Genomic DNA, 14655 nt, shown 5'->3' with positions numbered 1-14655 from the left:
GTGAAAGGGTCACATTACTAGGAGCCAGCTTTGCCATTAACTCAATGTGTGGGCTCAGGCAAGGCATCTAGGCTGCATGTCTTCAAAGGTGTCTAAGGGAGTTGGATGCCCAACTTCCACTGAAGGTCAATGTGAGCTGGGCATCTAACTCCCTTGAGCCCCTTTGACAATCTCATCTTTAACCTTTTTGGAAAAACTCTGCCTTTCTTCAATCCTGTGCACCATTCACTGGTTCTAACAGGTCTGTACAGGTTTGAAGTAAACAGGGGCGCTGGAATAATTTGTATAGTGGGCGTGCTGAGAGCCACTGAACCAAACGGCAAACCCATATGATGGAAAACACTTCAAGCTAGTGGGTGCGGCAACAACCCCAGCACCCATATTTCCAGCACCTATGGAAGTAAGGACTGAATTTGGCCCTTCCTCCATTTCTCCATCTATAAAGCAGAAATACTAATACTCACTGCCTTCATGAGTATATTGGGAGAGTTAATTAGTGTTTATATAGCATTTTGAAAATGTAAGATGATATATAAATACAGAGTACTATTTTATTATTATATAGGTAAAGTATGTAATAAATCTTTAGGACACTGTAGGGAAAGTGTGCATGCCTACATATGTCTATTATACAATGGAACACATGTCAAGCAAGATATTAGGGTGCAAACAATTTTTAATATGCATTAAATATCCTATGAACAGTATTTAGCTTGTGTGCTTAGCCATTTTTCTGAGTTTAAAATATTGGCCATTTTAAATTGTTTTTCAGAATTCTTAACACACAGCTATACATAATAATCTCGTGCTCTAATATTGTTTTAATCTAAAAACATAACCAAAAACATCTGAATTGGGATTTTTTTTTTAAAGAGACTTGTATAGTTTAAATAGGTCCAAATAAAATTTTGTGAAAAATGGAGAGAAAATTCCTTTCTAGGCTGAAACTGTGTGTGCAAAGTGGAAATTTTTACTGCTGAAAATAAGATTTCTTTTAAATAAAAATTAATGACAGACATAAGTATAGCATCACCAACAGTGCTACTGTACGGATTTTGTTTAAAAAAAATCACATTCTTATAAACAGATTTCATAGTAGAGTAAAAAGAAGAAAATGCTTCCCATTTCTTGGGTTGCCAACTTTCTAATCGCACAAAACCGAATACCATTGCCTAGCCCCTGCTCCTTCACCGAGGCCCCCTCCCCACTCATTACATCCCCCTTCCCTCCATCATTTGCTCTCCCCCACTCTCACTCGCTCATTTTCACTAGGCTGGGGTAGGGGTGCGTGCTGGGGTGAGGGCTCTGCCTGGGTGTGCAGGCTCTGAGGTGGGGCCAGAAATGAGGGATTCAGGTGTGGGAGGGGGCTCCGGGCTGGTGCAGGGGGTGAGGACTCTCATGTGGGGCCAGGGATGAGGGGTTTGGGGTGCAGGAGGGGGCTCTGGGCTGAAGCCGAGGGCTTTGGAGCGCAGGAGGGAGCTCACGTCTGGGGAAGAGGGTTGGGGTGTGGGAGGGGGTGTTGGTTCCAGGAGGGAGTTTGGGTGTGGGAGGGAGTTTGGGGTGTGGGATCTGGGCAGCGCTTCCCTCAGACAGCTCCCAGGAAGCTGTCAGCATGTCCCTCTGGCCCTTACGTTCCCAGCCAATAGGGGCTGCAGAACTGGCGCTTGTGGCGGGGGCAGGGCGCAGAGCCCCCATGGCCTCCCCTATGTCTAGGATTTGGAGGGACATGATGGCAGCTTCCTGGGATCTGCGTGGAGCCAAGTAGGGAGCCTGCCAGCCTCGCGCCAACTGGACTTTTAATGGCCCTGTCAGCGGTGCTTGACTGGAGTTGCCAGGGTCCCTTTTTGGCTGGGTGTTCCGGTCGAAATCCGAACACCTGGCAACCTTACCCCTTTCACCTGACTTGGGTTCAGAATATAGACATCCAATAATTCTTACTGCTTAGGTCTGACCTCTGACATATAATGCCCCTCACTTCAGATATTGAAAAAACGGATTCTCCACACACTTATTTTTCAAGATACATAATTATGAGTGATTCATAAGACTGGGCAGGATCAAAGTCCATGGCTTTTTCTACACTGTGAGCTAGGGTTGTGATTCCCCTGCATACACATGCTTGCACTAGCCCTCTTTGAGCTAGCATGAGTATAAATAGCAGTAGCACAGGTAACAGCAGCAGAGGCGTGCTGAGTTTGTATTTGTCTAAACCAGTGGGTATTCATCTAAGCTGTGCTTCTGCTATCGATGCTCCTGAAGCTACACTGCTATACAAGCCTGAGGAGAGCTAGCACAAGTATGCACACATGAGGAAATCACACCCCTAGCTCACAGCGTAGGCATAGCCCAAGAAGTTTTTGTGTATGCATTCTGAATTACCCAAAGGTGGGGGGAATCGTATTCTTCCTTTTTACCTTCCCTGTCAAATCTGCCTATGAAAGTGATTTTAAACAAATCTATTCTAATTCTGTCTTTCATCAATTTTATTACACAATCCTAGAGGGCAGAATCAAACCCATGTACCCAACAGTAGCAAAACAATGTATATGCTTGGATTCCCACCCCCACCCCCCTGCCATTTTACAGTACATTTAGTGAGAATATTATGCATATATTGTTTAAGAAACAAACCTTGTCTCAAGTAGACAAGGCTATTACAACAATTAGTAGTGTTAAAGACACGGGTGATCCTCATGCAATGTATGCATGCACGTTTTTTACAAATAAGTACAACATTCAACTAATAACAATGGGTTGTTTCATATTAGATAGTAATTAGCAAAATAACGTTTGACAAAGTTTCTGTCATGCTTCTACTTTAAGAATAAAACACAACAATAAAGCAAAATATTGTTCCAGACAGGTCATACATATGTATATGGTACTAATTATATTAGATTCAGTACAGCTTTTTGGTCAGACAATAATCTATCTGACAAGCACAGAAACAGAATACTAATCCTTTTTCTTCTAGAAACATCTGCATAAAAGGCAGACTTGCTTTGGTACACAGACAGTATCTACCCTGCTTATCTAACTCAATGTTATTAAGCCCTGAACTGAGACTGGTTGCTCACTTTCATAAAAGACAGCCCTTTATTATTAGGCCAATACTTCATAAGAATCTAAGTTTCCAAAAGATGGTTTGATAACTGAAATGAAAAGCTTTACCAACATACTTTAATCTTTAAGAAGATCAAAAAAGGGCTTTTGTGCAGAACACAAGTTTTTTACTTTAATAAACTATATAAAAAGAATCCACAAGAGACAGTCACCTACCTGAGCATCTGTATTGGTTCTGTGTATGCCATCATCAGCACCAAATGTCCTTTTGCAGTCATCTAGCCACTACAAAATAAATATAAGTAATTAAAACTACTCTGCAACACAGAGCAAACCAAAGACTGTGATAAAAATGACAAAGACATGTATTGCTATGAATACCTTCCATACACCCAGATCACCATCAGTGAAATTATTTAATTCATACATTTTGATATTCTCATTTTGTTTAATTCTAGTTAAAGCTGTCTTTCACATGCCTGATACTTGGCACTTAATTTCTTACCAGCACTGACCTTGCCAATGAATGTCACTCTTTGTTCTGCTAAGAAAAAATGCTATGTAGCAGTTACCCTGTTCCCTCCACTGGAAATTTCACATAAGCTTCATTATCCCACAGTATGGAGTACATGCTACCTTTAGTGCTTTCATTAAATTTGGTGATTGGGGATGGATGGCAGGTGGGGGAGGAAATAGAAAATTCCTTAATTATATATGCTAAAATAATTTTCATTCAACCTGCTTTTGGAAAGATTCATTATATTATCTCTCAATACCTTTAATGCTAAAAAGATGTGTGTCTAAAGAACACTTTGAATAAAAAGTTGATTCAGTTTAGATAAATGAAAGGATAAAACCTGTTACATTTATTGGGAAATAGTATGATCAGAAAATGTAATTCTCCGGTATAGCCACATGTACAACAAATGTATTCTATTGATTTCAATGAATGTTTTGTGTAAGAGACAATCACTATCTTGTAGGACGTAAAAAGTGAATATAAAACATACATAAAAACAAGTTAACAGTCTTGATGTACAGTGCATCCTTTTAGCCTACACAGCACCAGGCACATTTTGGGCATTACTGTAACACAAATATCATCAATAATGCTGAAGTAGAGTATTACTGGAATAGCAAAGCACCATGCTGAGATAAAAGTGAAAATTATCCCCTGTAACACAGAACAGGCTCAACACAATCCATGGAAGTAAATTTAGCAGAATGTGTGCTGTATATCATGAGTCTTATTGGAAATTTTAGTGACCTTTTCCTAACCTTTGTCTGATGCAAGAAAGGGAAGAAAAAAATGTGATTTCCCATCTGCTCAATTTAATAAAGGCTACTTAGTGAATTAACTAGGCCTGTGTGCTTATCAGAAGGAGAAGTGGAATTCTCTAAACACTGTGGTGTCAGTTTCAATTAGTGACATGGATCCCACTGTACATTTTAAATCTTGTTTTTCTTTTCATCTGACAGCATCCATCAATAATAATGATATAGTTTGCATCAGAAAAAATGACATCAGAAATTGGGAACCTAATATCTAGTTTTCACACTCTGTCTGATGTCTTCTTACACATTTTACATTTTTGAAATCTTAAAGAGAAAAAACAATATTTTTAAATATTAGAGATCCCTGCAGTTTTTACATGATACTTGAAGTGCTCTATTTTCTTATATTCTCCTTTGATTCAATGTTTTAGTCTGTAATACAGATATGAGCACAATGAAAGCCTTAGTACAAGGGAACAGAACAGTAGTTTGGAAAAGCAAAATTGGACAACATGAACGATCCTGGCCCAGCACTACAAAAGGGACATTGGCTTTTTGTCACTTGCTCCCTTTATGCGCGTGCCATAAAGCGGCATGCTGGGGACCATTCCTACTAGTGTAAGTTAGAGAAGCCCTGTGGATGTTTTGACTTGCACTGGTAGGTGGTTTGGCTCCCTGCTAATACCAGGACCAGTGGAAGCAAAAAGAGGTGGTTACTCACCTTGTGCAGTAACTGAGGTTCTTCAAAATGGTTGTCCCTGTGGGTGCTCCACTTTCGGCACACTGTGCTTGTAATCAGAGATTTATAGTAGCAGTGCCCCGGTTGGCTGCGCACGTGCGGCAGCCATCTCACACCGCTCCGAGCGCTTACCTACTGTGCACAGGCAACCGTCCCCAATTTCCTTCTCCACACCAGAGAATCGACGTGAAACTCTGAAGTAGAGGGATGGGGGGTAGTGGAGCACGCACAGGGACAACCATCTTGAAGAACCTTAGTTCCTGCACAAGGTGAGTAATCATCTTCTTTTTCTTCTTCTTTGAGGAGTGTGCCTGTGGGTGCACCACTTTAGGTGACTGTTGAGCAATGCCCCTCAGTGGAGGGGAGGGGCTTCAGAGTTGGTTTAGTGACCGTAGATAGCACTGAGAGTCCACACTGAGCATCTGCAGCTGATTGCTGTTCTAATGTGTAATGTTTAGTAAAAGTATGGGCAAATGCCCAAGTAGCTGCTTTGCAAATGTCCGTGATGGGTACATTATTGAGAAAGGCCACCAATATTAATAATGGTCTGGTGGAGTGAGTGCAAACTCCTGGCGGAGCTGGTAGATTGTTGTTTTGGTAACACAAATGGATACAACTTGATATCCATTTAGACAATCTCTGTTTCGAAATAGTTTGACCCTTGGAACATTCTGTTATAGAGAGAAATAGTCTAGATGACTTCCTGAATGTTTTTGTCCTTTCTAGGTAGAAAGCTAGCGCTCTGCAAACATCTAGCGTGTGAAGTGATGCCTCCCTGCGGTCGGCATGCGGTTTCAGAAAAAACACAGGTAAGCATATGGGTTGATTTAGGCGAAATGGGGAGGCCACCTTGGGTATAAATTTGGGATGTGGCCGTAAGATCACTTTATCTTTGAAAAATGTGGTATAAGGTGGGTGTGCCATTAGGACACCTAATTCCCCCATCCGCCTTGCTGACATGATGGCAATGGGGAAGGCCATCTTCATGGATAAGTGTAACAGAGAACAAGTTGCTAGGGGGTTCAAACGGTTTCCCCATTAGACTGCGGAGAACAAGGTTAAGAAAGATCCCATGGCGGCAGGGTCTTTTAGGGTGGGATAAGTGTTTTCTATGCCCTTTAGGAAGTGTTTAGTAGTTGGGTAAGCAAAGATAATGACTCCGTCCACCTTGTTGTGGAATGAAGTGATGGCGGCCAGGTGTACTCTGAGGGAGCTGTTAGATAACCCCGATTTCTTAAGGCCCAGTATATAGTCCAGTATCCTGGGTAGTGGGGTCGACTGTTGAGCAATATGGTTGTCCTGTCACCAAATGCAGAACTGGGACCACTGCTGTGTGTATATTTTTCGTGTGGTTAATCTTCGACTGTTCAGTAGGACGTCTTTCACTTCCTCAGAATAGTTTTTGTAAATCCCCATTAGCCATGGAGTAACCCGGCCTTGAGAAAGAGAAGGGATTCGTTGGGGTGATTGACGTGTCCTGAGTCCTGCGTCAGAAGGTGAGGTATTATTAGAAGGGTTTGAGGTGGCTTCACTGCCATCTGTCTCAGGTATGGGAACCAGGTTTGTCTGGGCCCTGTGGGTGCGATGAGAATGATCCTGGATTTGTCCTGCCTGATCTTGTGAATGACCCGACTCAGGAGTGGGATTGGAGGGAATGCATACAATAGTGGTGTTTCCCACTTTATTAGGAGAGCGTCGCCCAAGGAGTGGTGTTCCAGTCCGGCTCGGGAGCAGTATTGAGGGCACTTTGCGTTCTGAGTTGTTGTGGCTAGATCTATAATGGGGAACCCCCATAGGTTGAATATGGCTGAGAGAGTTGAATGATCCAGCTCCCACTCATGGGTTTGTGAGAAGTCTCTGCTCAGTTGGTCCACTGTCGTGTTTGGACATCCTCGCAGATAAGATGCCAAAATGTCTACGTTGTTGGTGATGCACCAGTTCCAGAGGCATATTGCCTCTGTGCACAGAGAGTATGATTGCGCTCCCCCTTGGCGATTTATATAGAACATGCATGCAATATTGTCTGTAAGGATCTTGACAGTCATGTTTTGGATCAAGGGCAGGAAGTGCTCACATGCATTTCTGACAGCCCTTAGTTCCAGTATGTTTATGTTTAGGTTGGATTCTACTGGAGGCCAGCGACCCTGGATGGCGTTGTTGCGTAAATGAGCTCCCCATCCCACAAGGGAGGGGTCCATAGCGATCGTTGTAATAGGAGCTTTCTGTTGGAAGGAAACACCTGTGCAGATGTTCTGTGCTTGTGTTCACCATGTGAGCAAGTCCTACGGAGCATAGTGAGACGTCTGTTGAGAGAATGTTTATGTGGTATGTAGATGGTGCAAAACCAGGCCTGTAAGCATCTCATGTGTAGCCTGGCATGCTTTATGACAAATGTCATTTCAGCCATGTGCCCCAAAAGCTGTAAGCACATTCTGGCGGACGTTTGTGGACTGTCTATGATCGTTGTAATCAAATTGGTTAAGGTGAGGAAGCACTGTTGGGGTAAACTTGCTGTTGTGGTGAGGCAATCGAGGGAGTTTCCAGTTGTTGGACAGGAACCATGGTGGACTTCTCCACTTTTATCTGTAGTCTGAGATCTGTAAAGAGGATTATCGTGGTTTGTGTGGCGTTTAGTGCTGCACGTTCTGTCGACGCCCTTAAAAGACAGTCGTCCAGGTATGGAAAAATCATCACCCCCAGTTTTCGGAGGTGAGCTGCAATGACCGTGAGGGCCTTGGAAAAGACCCTTGGGGCATATGACAGGTCGAAGGGGAGCACTCTGTATTGGAAATGTTGATGTCCCAGGGTGAATTTCAGGAATCGTCTGTGCGCCGGGTGAATGGTAACATGAAAGTAAGCATCTTGTAGGTTGAGGGCTGAGAGCCAGTCTTCTTTCTCTAATGCCAGAATTATCATGGAAAAAGTCACCATTTTGAAAAGTTGCTTTCTCACAAATTTGTTGAGCTGTCCTAAATTAATGATGGGTCTCCATCCACCGGTCTTTTTCTGAGTGAGAAAATAATGGGAATAAAACCCTCTTCCCCTGTATTGATCTGGTACTGGTTCCACGGCCCCTGATTGTAGGAGGTGGTTTATTTCCTGTTGTAACTGGGGCTCATGAAAGGGGTCCCTGAAGATGGACAGAGAAGGGGGGTGGGTAGGTGAAAGAGAGATGAAGGGGATGGAGTAACCCTTCTGGATAATTTCCAGAACCCATTTGTCTGTAGTGACAGTGTTCCAGACTGGGTATTACGGTGACAGTCTCCAAAAAGGGCTAGAGATTGGGTCTAGTTCTGGGATCAAAGAACGTGGAGGTCTCATGCCCTCAACCAAATCTTCAAAATGATTGTCTGGAAGTAGATGAGTAGAAGTAGTTGAGACATGGAAGGCTGATCTTGGTTCTGCCTGCATCTTGTCTGTTTATGGCATTGGTCACACTGTCTTTGCAGCTGGGTGTTTGGGGTAGTTCAGAATCACTGGTTATAAAATCTGCCCTGTTTCTTTTTGTTCACAGGTACACAGATACCCAGGGATTTTAAGGTGGCCCTGGAGTCCCTCAGGATATGTAAAGACACATTTGTGTGTTCCACAAAGTTTCTGACCCTCAAAGGGTAAATCCTTGACTGTGGCCTGGACCTCCCTAGGGAACCCGGAAAGGTGAAGACAGGATGCCCAAAGCAGGACCACAGAGGTAGCAATGGAGCATGCTGCCGTATCTGCGGAGTCGAGAGAGGCCTGTTTTGGCAACGAGACCCCCTTCAGAAATGTTAGCCTTGTATTGTTCTTTTTTGTCATCAGGCAAATGTTCAATAAAAGTTGACATTTTAGAGAACAGGTTGTGCATGTATTTAGCTAGTAAGACTGAATAATTAGCTATGCGAAATTGGAGCATGGCTGAGGAATAGGCTCTCTGTCCATAGGTCTAGCCTTTCCCAGTCCTTATCGTAAGGGTTCGTTCTAGATGGTGTTGTTTTCCCCTTTGATTAACAGCCTCAACCACCAAAGAATTTGGTGCAGGGTGAGTGAACAGAAGCTCGGCCCCTTTAGCTGGCACATAACACTTGTCAGATCTCTTACAAGAAGGCGGGGGTGTGGCAGGTGTCTGCCTGATTATTTTTGCAGGATCCATTATGGCAGCATTGATAGGCAGTGCAATTTTTACTGATGGAGATGCCTGGAGGATGTCTGTAAGCCTGTGTTGGGTTTCTGGTAGCTCTGCTAAGGAAATGTCCAGGGATTCAGCTACCTTCTTGAAAAGATCCTGGAATGATTTGAAATCGTCCCGATGTGTGTGTGGGGGGTGGTATTACTGTTTCATCCAGTGATGAAGATGAAATGTGGGTGGGCGGCAGGGTATCACCCTCGGGCTCCTCTATCTCCTCCTCCCATGTCTCTGAGGGAGCTGGGGCAGGTGGTGAAGGGGATCGTGTTGCTCTAGACCTTGGTGGAATGGGGAGAGGAGGGGGAGGCTGAGGTCCTGAGGCCTATATAATGCCCATGGATCCCAGTATGCCCAGTTGGGTGGAAAAGTCATTGGAGGTGGCACTCACAGTTGAGCCTGCCAGCCTCATACGTCAGCAGATGTGTAATGCTGAGACGGTCCTGGCTGAGGGACGGAGTGGTGAGGGGTGCATGTCCCTGCCTCATCCTCTTCTTCCTCATCGCTGGAGATGGCTGAGCCAACGGGAGTAGCCACCAGGTTTGGTCCCGGTCTCGCTGGGGTACCGTCGGTACTGAACAGGAGCGTGCCAGACTTTGAAGTAATCATGAGGTTCGCCTGTTGCATAAATTGCTGTGGTACTGGAAGTCTCGGTGCCAGGGACGTCAGAATGCTGTGGCATGGGAGCAGAGTGAGAGCTGTTGGTACTGATGGCTTACTGTATTGCGTAGGTACATCAGGGGGCGCCATTACAGTACTCGGTGCCGAGGTTTTCTTCAGCTCCGTTGGTGCCAACCTGGGAGGTTTGGTTTTCGTGCACGTACCTCCATGAGAGCTTGCCCACACCAGGTCCTTAGCTCCTTGGGAAGTCTTGGTACCGGACGTTCCTGGTGCCTCGTGGTCCGATGCTTTTGGTGCCATTGGTACTGCGGCAAATTTTCCACTGGGAGATTGCTTTCTTTTGTGCAAATTTCACTGTGGGGAAGAGCAAGACCGCTTTTTAGCAGCCTTTTTGGAAGCAGGCTCCTTACCAGCCATTTTTGAGGTAGATCCCCTGTCAGATGCTGCTGCTGGTGACTGCTGGCCAGGAGGCATTCTCGACTCGGGGTTGGAGGCTGGCCTGAGAGATTTCTCCATCTGGAGGTCCCTAGCCTTCCTTGTCCTAGCAGACAATTTTTTGCAATGTCGACACTTCTGAGTAATGTGGGTCTCACCAAGGCAGCGGACACAGTGTGCGTGGCCGTCTGCTACCAGTATCGAAAGTCTGCAAGTCAGGCAGCGTTTAAAGCCGGGAGAGCCAGACATGCCTGAGAGGATACTCGTTTTGAGAAAGAAGGAGAATAAGTCCATATTTGGGTCTCTGTTCTTGTTGTTGAAGCCGGCGACCCACCTAGGAGGTGGGGGGAGGGGGGAAGAGGGATTGAGGGGAACAGCTAACCAAAAAAAATTTTTGGAAAGATTTTAAGTAAAATATAAACTAGAGGATAAATAATGAAATTAAAGTCTAATACATCTGGGAAAACAGAAAACTGCTGAGGTATGTAAGATTAAGAGAGGCACTGCTGTCGCTCCAACTCAAGACAAAGGCAGTACAAAAGGAACTGGGAGACGATTGGCTGCACATGCTAAGTAACCACTCGGAGCGGTGTGAGACGGCTGCTGGGTGTGCACAGCAAGCTGGGGCACTGCTACTACAAAACTCTGATTACAAACATAGGGTGCCAAAACACCTAACGTGGAACACCCACAGGGACACTCCTCGAAAAAGAAAGGTGGCTTACAAACCCCTTTGTCTCCCCCACTTCAGCTCTGCTGGGTGTGAGTTCCATGCAGCTACAACTAACACTCCTATTTTTTACATGTGCAATTCAAAGTCTAAGGAGGTTAAGACAACATACAAATATCACATACAATACACTTTTTCAGGATAAAGTTTGTAAAAGAGGTTTACAGTTTGGCTCATAATTCTTGGTTTGATTCTAGAGACCAGTAGTTTAATATACCACACAGATTGCTTTTATACAATTATTACCTATTAGAATATAGCCAACCAATTTTACTTCAATCACTTCCTGTATGTCTCATTAGCTTTTGTTAGCCAATACATATATGTTAGGCATAGTATGCACCATGTTAAAAGTTATTATGTGCATGGTATTAATATAAGAAGTGTAGGGAAGTTATTTTAACGGAATGTAATATGCTTTTCCTACAATTCTGTTCACCCACATAATGTATCCCACAACACTTTGAAAACCTGAAGTCAGCTTTGGTATTACAAAACAGGAAACTTGCCAAAGCAAAGATGCAAGAATACTTTGTACCAAGTATGGTTAGGGGAAACTTTCATGGCTCATCAGTACTTGGAATGGAATATTCAGATGAGTACAGGGAGGTACCTTTATGGACCAGTACCAGGAATGCTAGTAGCCAAACTAAAAATAAGGAAGGTACAGAACAACAAACTAAAGAACTGGTATGAACTGGTGAACTGGATTTTAGTGATGTGTAAGGAGTTTTGTAACTTGTAAAATCATCCAATAAATACTGCTAGCTGAAATGCACATCTCTGAAGCACGCAATCTGTATATGGTGAACACTCTGTGAGAATTTGTATGTCTGTCTCCCTTTTGTCTTGTACTGCTTTGTTTTTAGACAATAAATTTGGCTAAGTTAGGTTAATTGGTCTTTTGAACATTTTAAAGAATGAACAGCAACTGCAGTCAAACAATTGGCTACACCTTTGGATCAATATTTTCTTGTGCCTTGTTTATTTAACTTCACTGTGCGTTCGCTCAACCCTTCTGAAGACTCCCAATTCTCCATTCCTTGTACAATACACAAACGGTGGTGAACAAAGAATGACCATTGAAGAAATGAAAAGAATATGTTTTAAAACTGTAGAACAAGAACATTTTTTGGAGAAAATTAGCCACTGATTTCTAAATTAAATTATATTATGCTAACTAAAACTGATAAAAGTTTTACCATCTTTTTCTTTCTTGATGCAAATTAAAAAAATAATAACCAAATCTGCCTTAGGCTCTCAGTTGTTTCAGAACAATTTCTTTGACCCAATGAAACCTTTGCCCTGCCCTAGTCACTCACAAATATTGCAGTAGAAGACAGGCTGAACACAGAAACAGTCCTTGGGCAGTCTTTTGACAGCATCACTACAGAAAACATGTGTGCTCCACTGTGATATATTGACAGAGGCCATCATTAACTTCCATACACCAGATTCCTTTATATAAACAAAATGCAGACAACTCAAAGAGATTCTGCATTATCTTTATGCATAGAATAATCTATAATAAAAAATGAAAATATAAAAATATAGTTGAAAATTTAAAGTGCATTTATGGTTAGAAAGGTGACTAAGATTGCTACTTTCTTATTCACCAATTAGAAAAAAAAAATCACATGTGTATAATGGGCAATTAACTCACTGAGAAACAATCCACATGGAGAGAATCTCACAATGCCATTTTGCATAGTCACTTTTCAGAGTATAAACACATACCTAGGTTCAAGTCCCTACTCTGCCTCAGACTTCATGAGTGACCTTGGGCAAGTCACTTAGCCTCTCTGTGCCTCAGTTCCCCATCTGTAAAATGGGGAAAATAGTATTTGCCTATTTCACAGGGATGTAAGAATATATAAATTACAGATAGTGTGGCACTCTGATACTGTGCTAATGGGGGCATCCCTAAAATTAGATGAGATTTAAACTTAATCAGAAATATAGTTAGTGCAAGACACTTATACTTGTGCTTCTCATAATCCAATTATTGTTTAGGATTTTTCAGGTTTTTAAAAAATGGAAGTAGTGATAAGAGTAAGGGTAACAAACTAATACTAACACACAAGCAGACCTTTTTTATTTGAGCCATCTACTAAACACAAAGTCAATTCTCTTGATTTTGGCTGCCCTGGTAACTTTGAAAAGACTAAGATGAAACCATGTGTTTCATTTATGTTTTGATTTAGTCTCATCTCAAACGAGAAAAGTGTCGTGGCTGAGAATACAGTAGCCTAATAAACCTAATTGAAATTTCTGTCCCTAAGTGTGTATTTAAAAGGACAATGCCAACTAGAAAAATCACCTCTGTGTGAAAATTTAGGATCTATTATGGTGTGACTTCTAATATTGCTGTAACTGGAGGAGATTATGGTGAAAATAATGTCTCTTTTTTACAGTTTGTTTACTTTGTGCATTTGATAGAACTTTGGATCTGATCCAACTCCCACTGAACTCAGTGGCAGTCTTCAATTAAAGTTAGATCAGGTTCTCTTGAGCATAGTCAGTTTCACTGTTTCCTCTGTATAATCAATTTTTTCTCCAGCTAAAAAAAAGACCTTATTAACATCAGAAACAGGACAAGAAAAGTCCTTATTAAAAATGTTAAAAAAGACTTTTTAATAAAATTCAGGAAACATAATTTAAAGACTCTAATAAAAACTAGAGTTTTCAAAAATGTTTCTCCAAGAAGTTCAGACTGATGGAGTCTCATTAAGTATGGAGATACTTTACCCAGGAAACTGGATACGTCTTGAGATTCCTTCTAACAAAAATGTGGCAGCATGTCTGAACCATTTGATAGGTGATTGCAAGTGTGATGTGTTTATGGTCATTACATACTTTGAGTGGTGCAAGATTGATGTTTACCACACAACCCGATGCCTACATGAATCTATTAGGGAAATATCAAAAGAGACCATTTATATTTTCAAAACAGAAGAGCCAGAAAGACTGAATTCAGAGCCAATGTCCCAGGCTCACATCTTTGGATATACCAATGGATGCAAGCCCTTAGGGTAAGCCTGCATGGAACTGATTCAGCACATTTCCTGAGCATCTTCTGACAGACTTCTGTAGATCACCAGCAACATTTGCAAAATGTCCTCTCCTAATGGTACCCCAAGGGGTCAGTGACAACAGTACCAGCACTGCCCTTCCCAGAGACTGATCCCTTTTCTCGACAACTACTCCTATACAGGTGTGTACAAATTGCATCTCTTCCTGTGACTGCAGAGGTGAATCTGGTTCCATATTTTCTTTTAGTTGGTGAAAGGGTAATCTGTTTGAATTTTCTGAAGTTAGTATCCTTCTAAAGTCAGTTTCAATACATTGGTTCATAAAAACAAGCACACATGCTTTGCTGAAAGTTCAATTTTTAAACCTACTGCCCTTTGCACAGAGGATAGGCATTAAATATACCTTCAGGGTCTAAACTATTTCATCATATTGTCTAAATGTCAACTTTATTTTAAATCTCAGCATCACAGACCCTCTCTACCCCATAGTACTTATATGAAGGAGTAAAAAGCCTACAATGAGTTCAGCATTGATGCTAAAATTCTCTTTTACCTTTTGAACATCTAACAATTACCCATACACACAGTAAAAAGTAATAGT

At 42.3% G+C, this 14655-nt stretch overlaps 1 protein-coding gene across 1 annotated transcript in view; it reads right to left on the bottom strand.

Annotated features, from left to right (window-relative positions):
- The window catches only part of FRYL (FRY like transcription coactivator), a 416688-nt gene that overhangs the window by 8907 nt on the left and 393126 nt on the right, over positions 1 to 14655 (bottom strand). The window contains exon 60 of the mRNA XM_084625954.1: positions 3280 to 3348. Coding sequence (XP_084482080.1) covers positions 3280 to 3348 — 69 coding nt within the window. The remainder of the gene's footprint in view (positions 1 to 3279; positions 3349 to 14655) is intronic.

Source organism: Lepidochelys olivacea (genome assembly GCF_965140295.1).
Source record: "Lepidochelys olivacea isolate rLepOli2 genome assembly, chromosome: 4".
NCBI classification, from domain to species: domain Eukaryota; kingdom Metazoa; phylum Chordata; order Testudines; family Cheloniidae; genus Lepidochelys; species Lepidochelys olivacea.
Note: the sequence above shows the minus strand (reverse complement) of the source record. Positions and strands in the feature narration are given on the sequence as shown.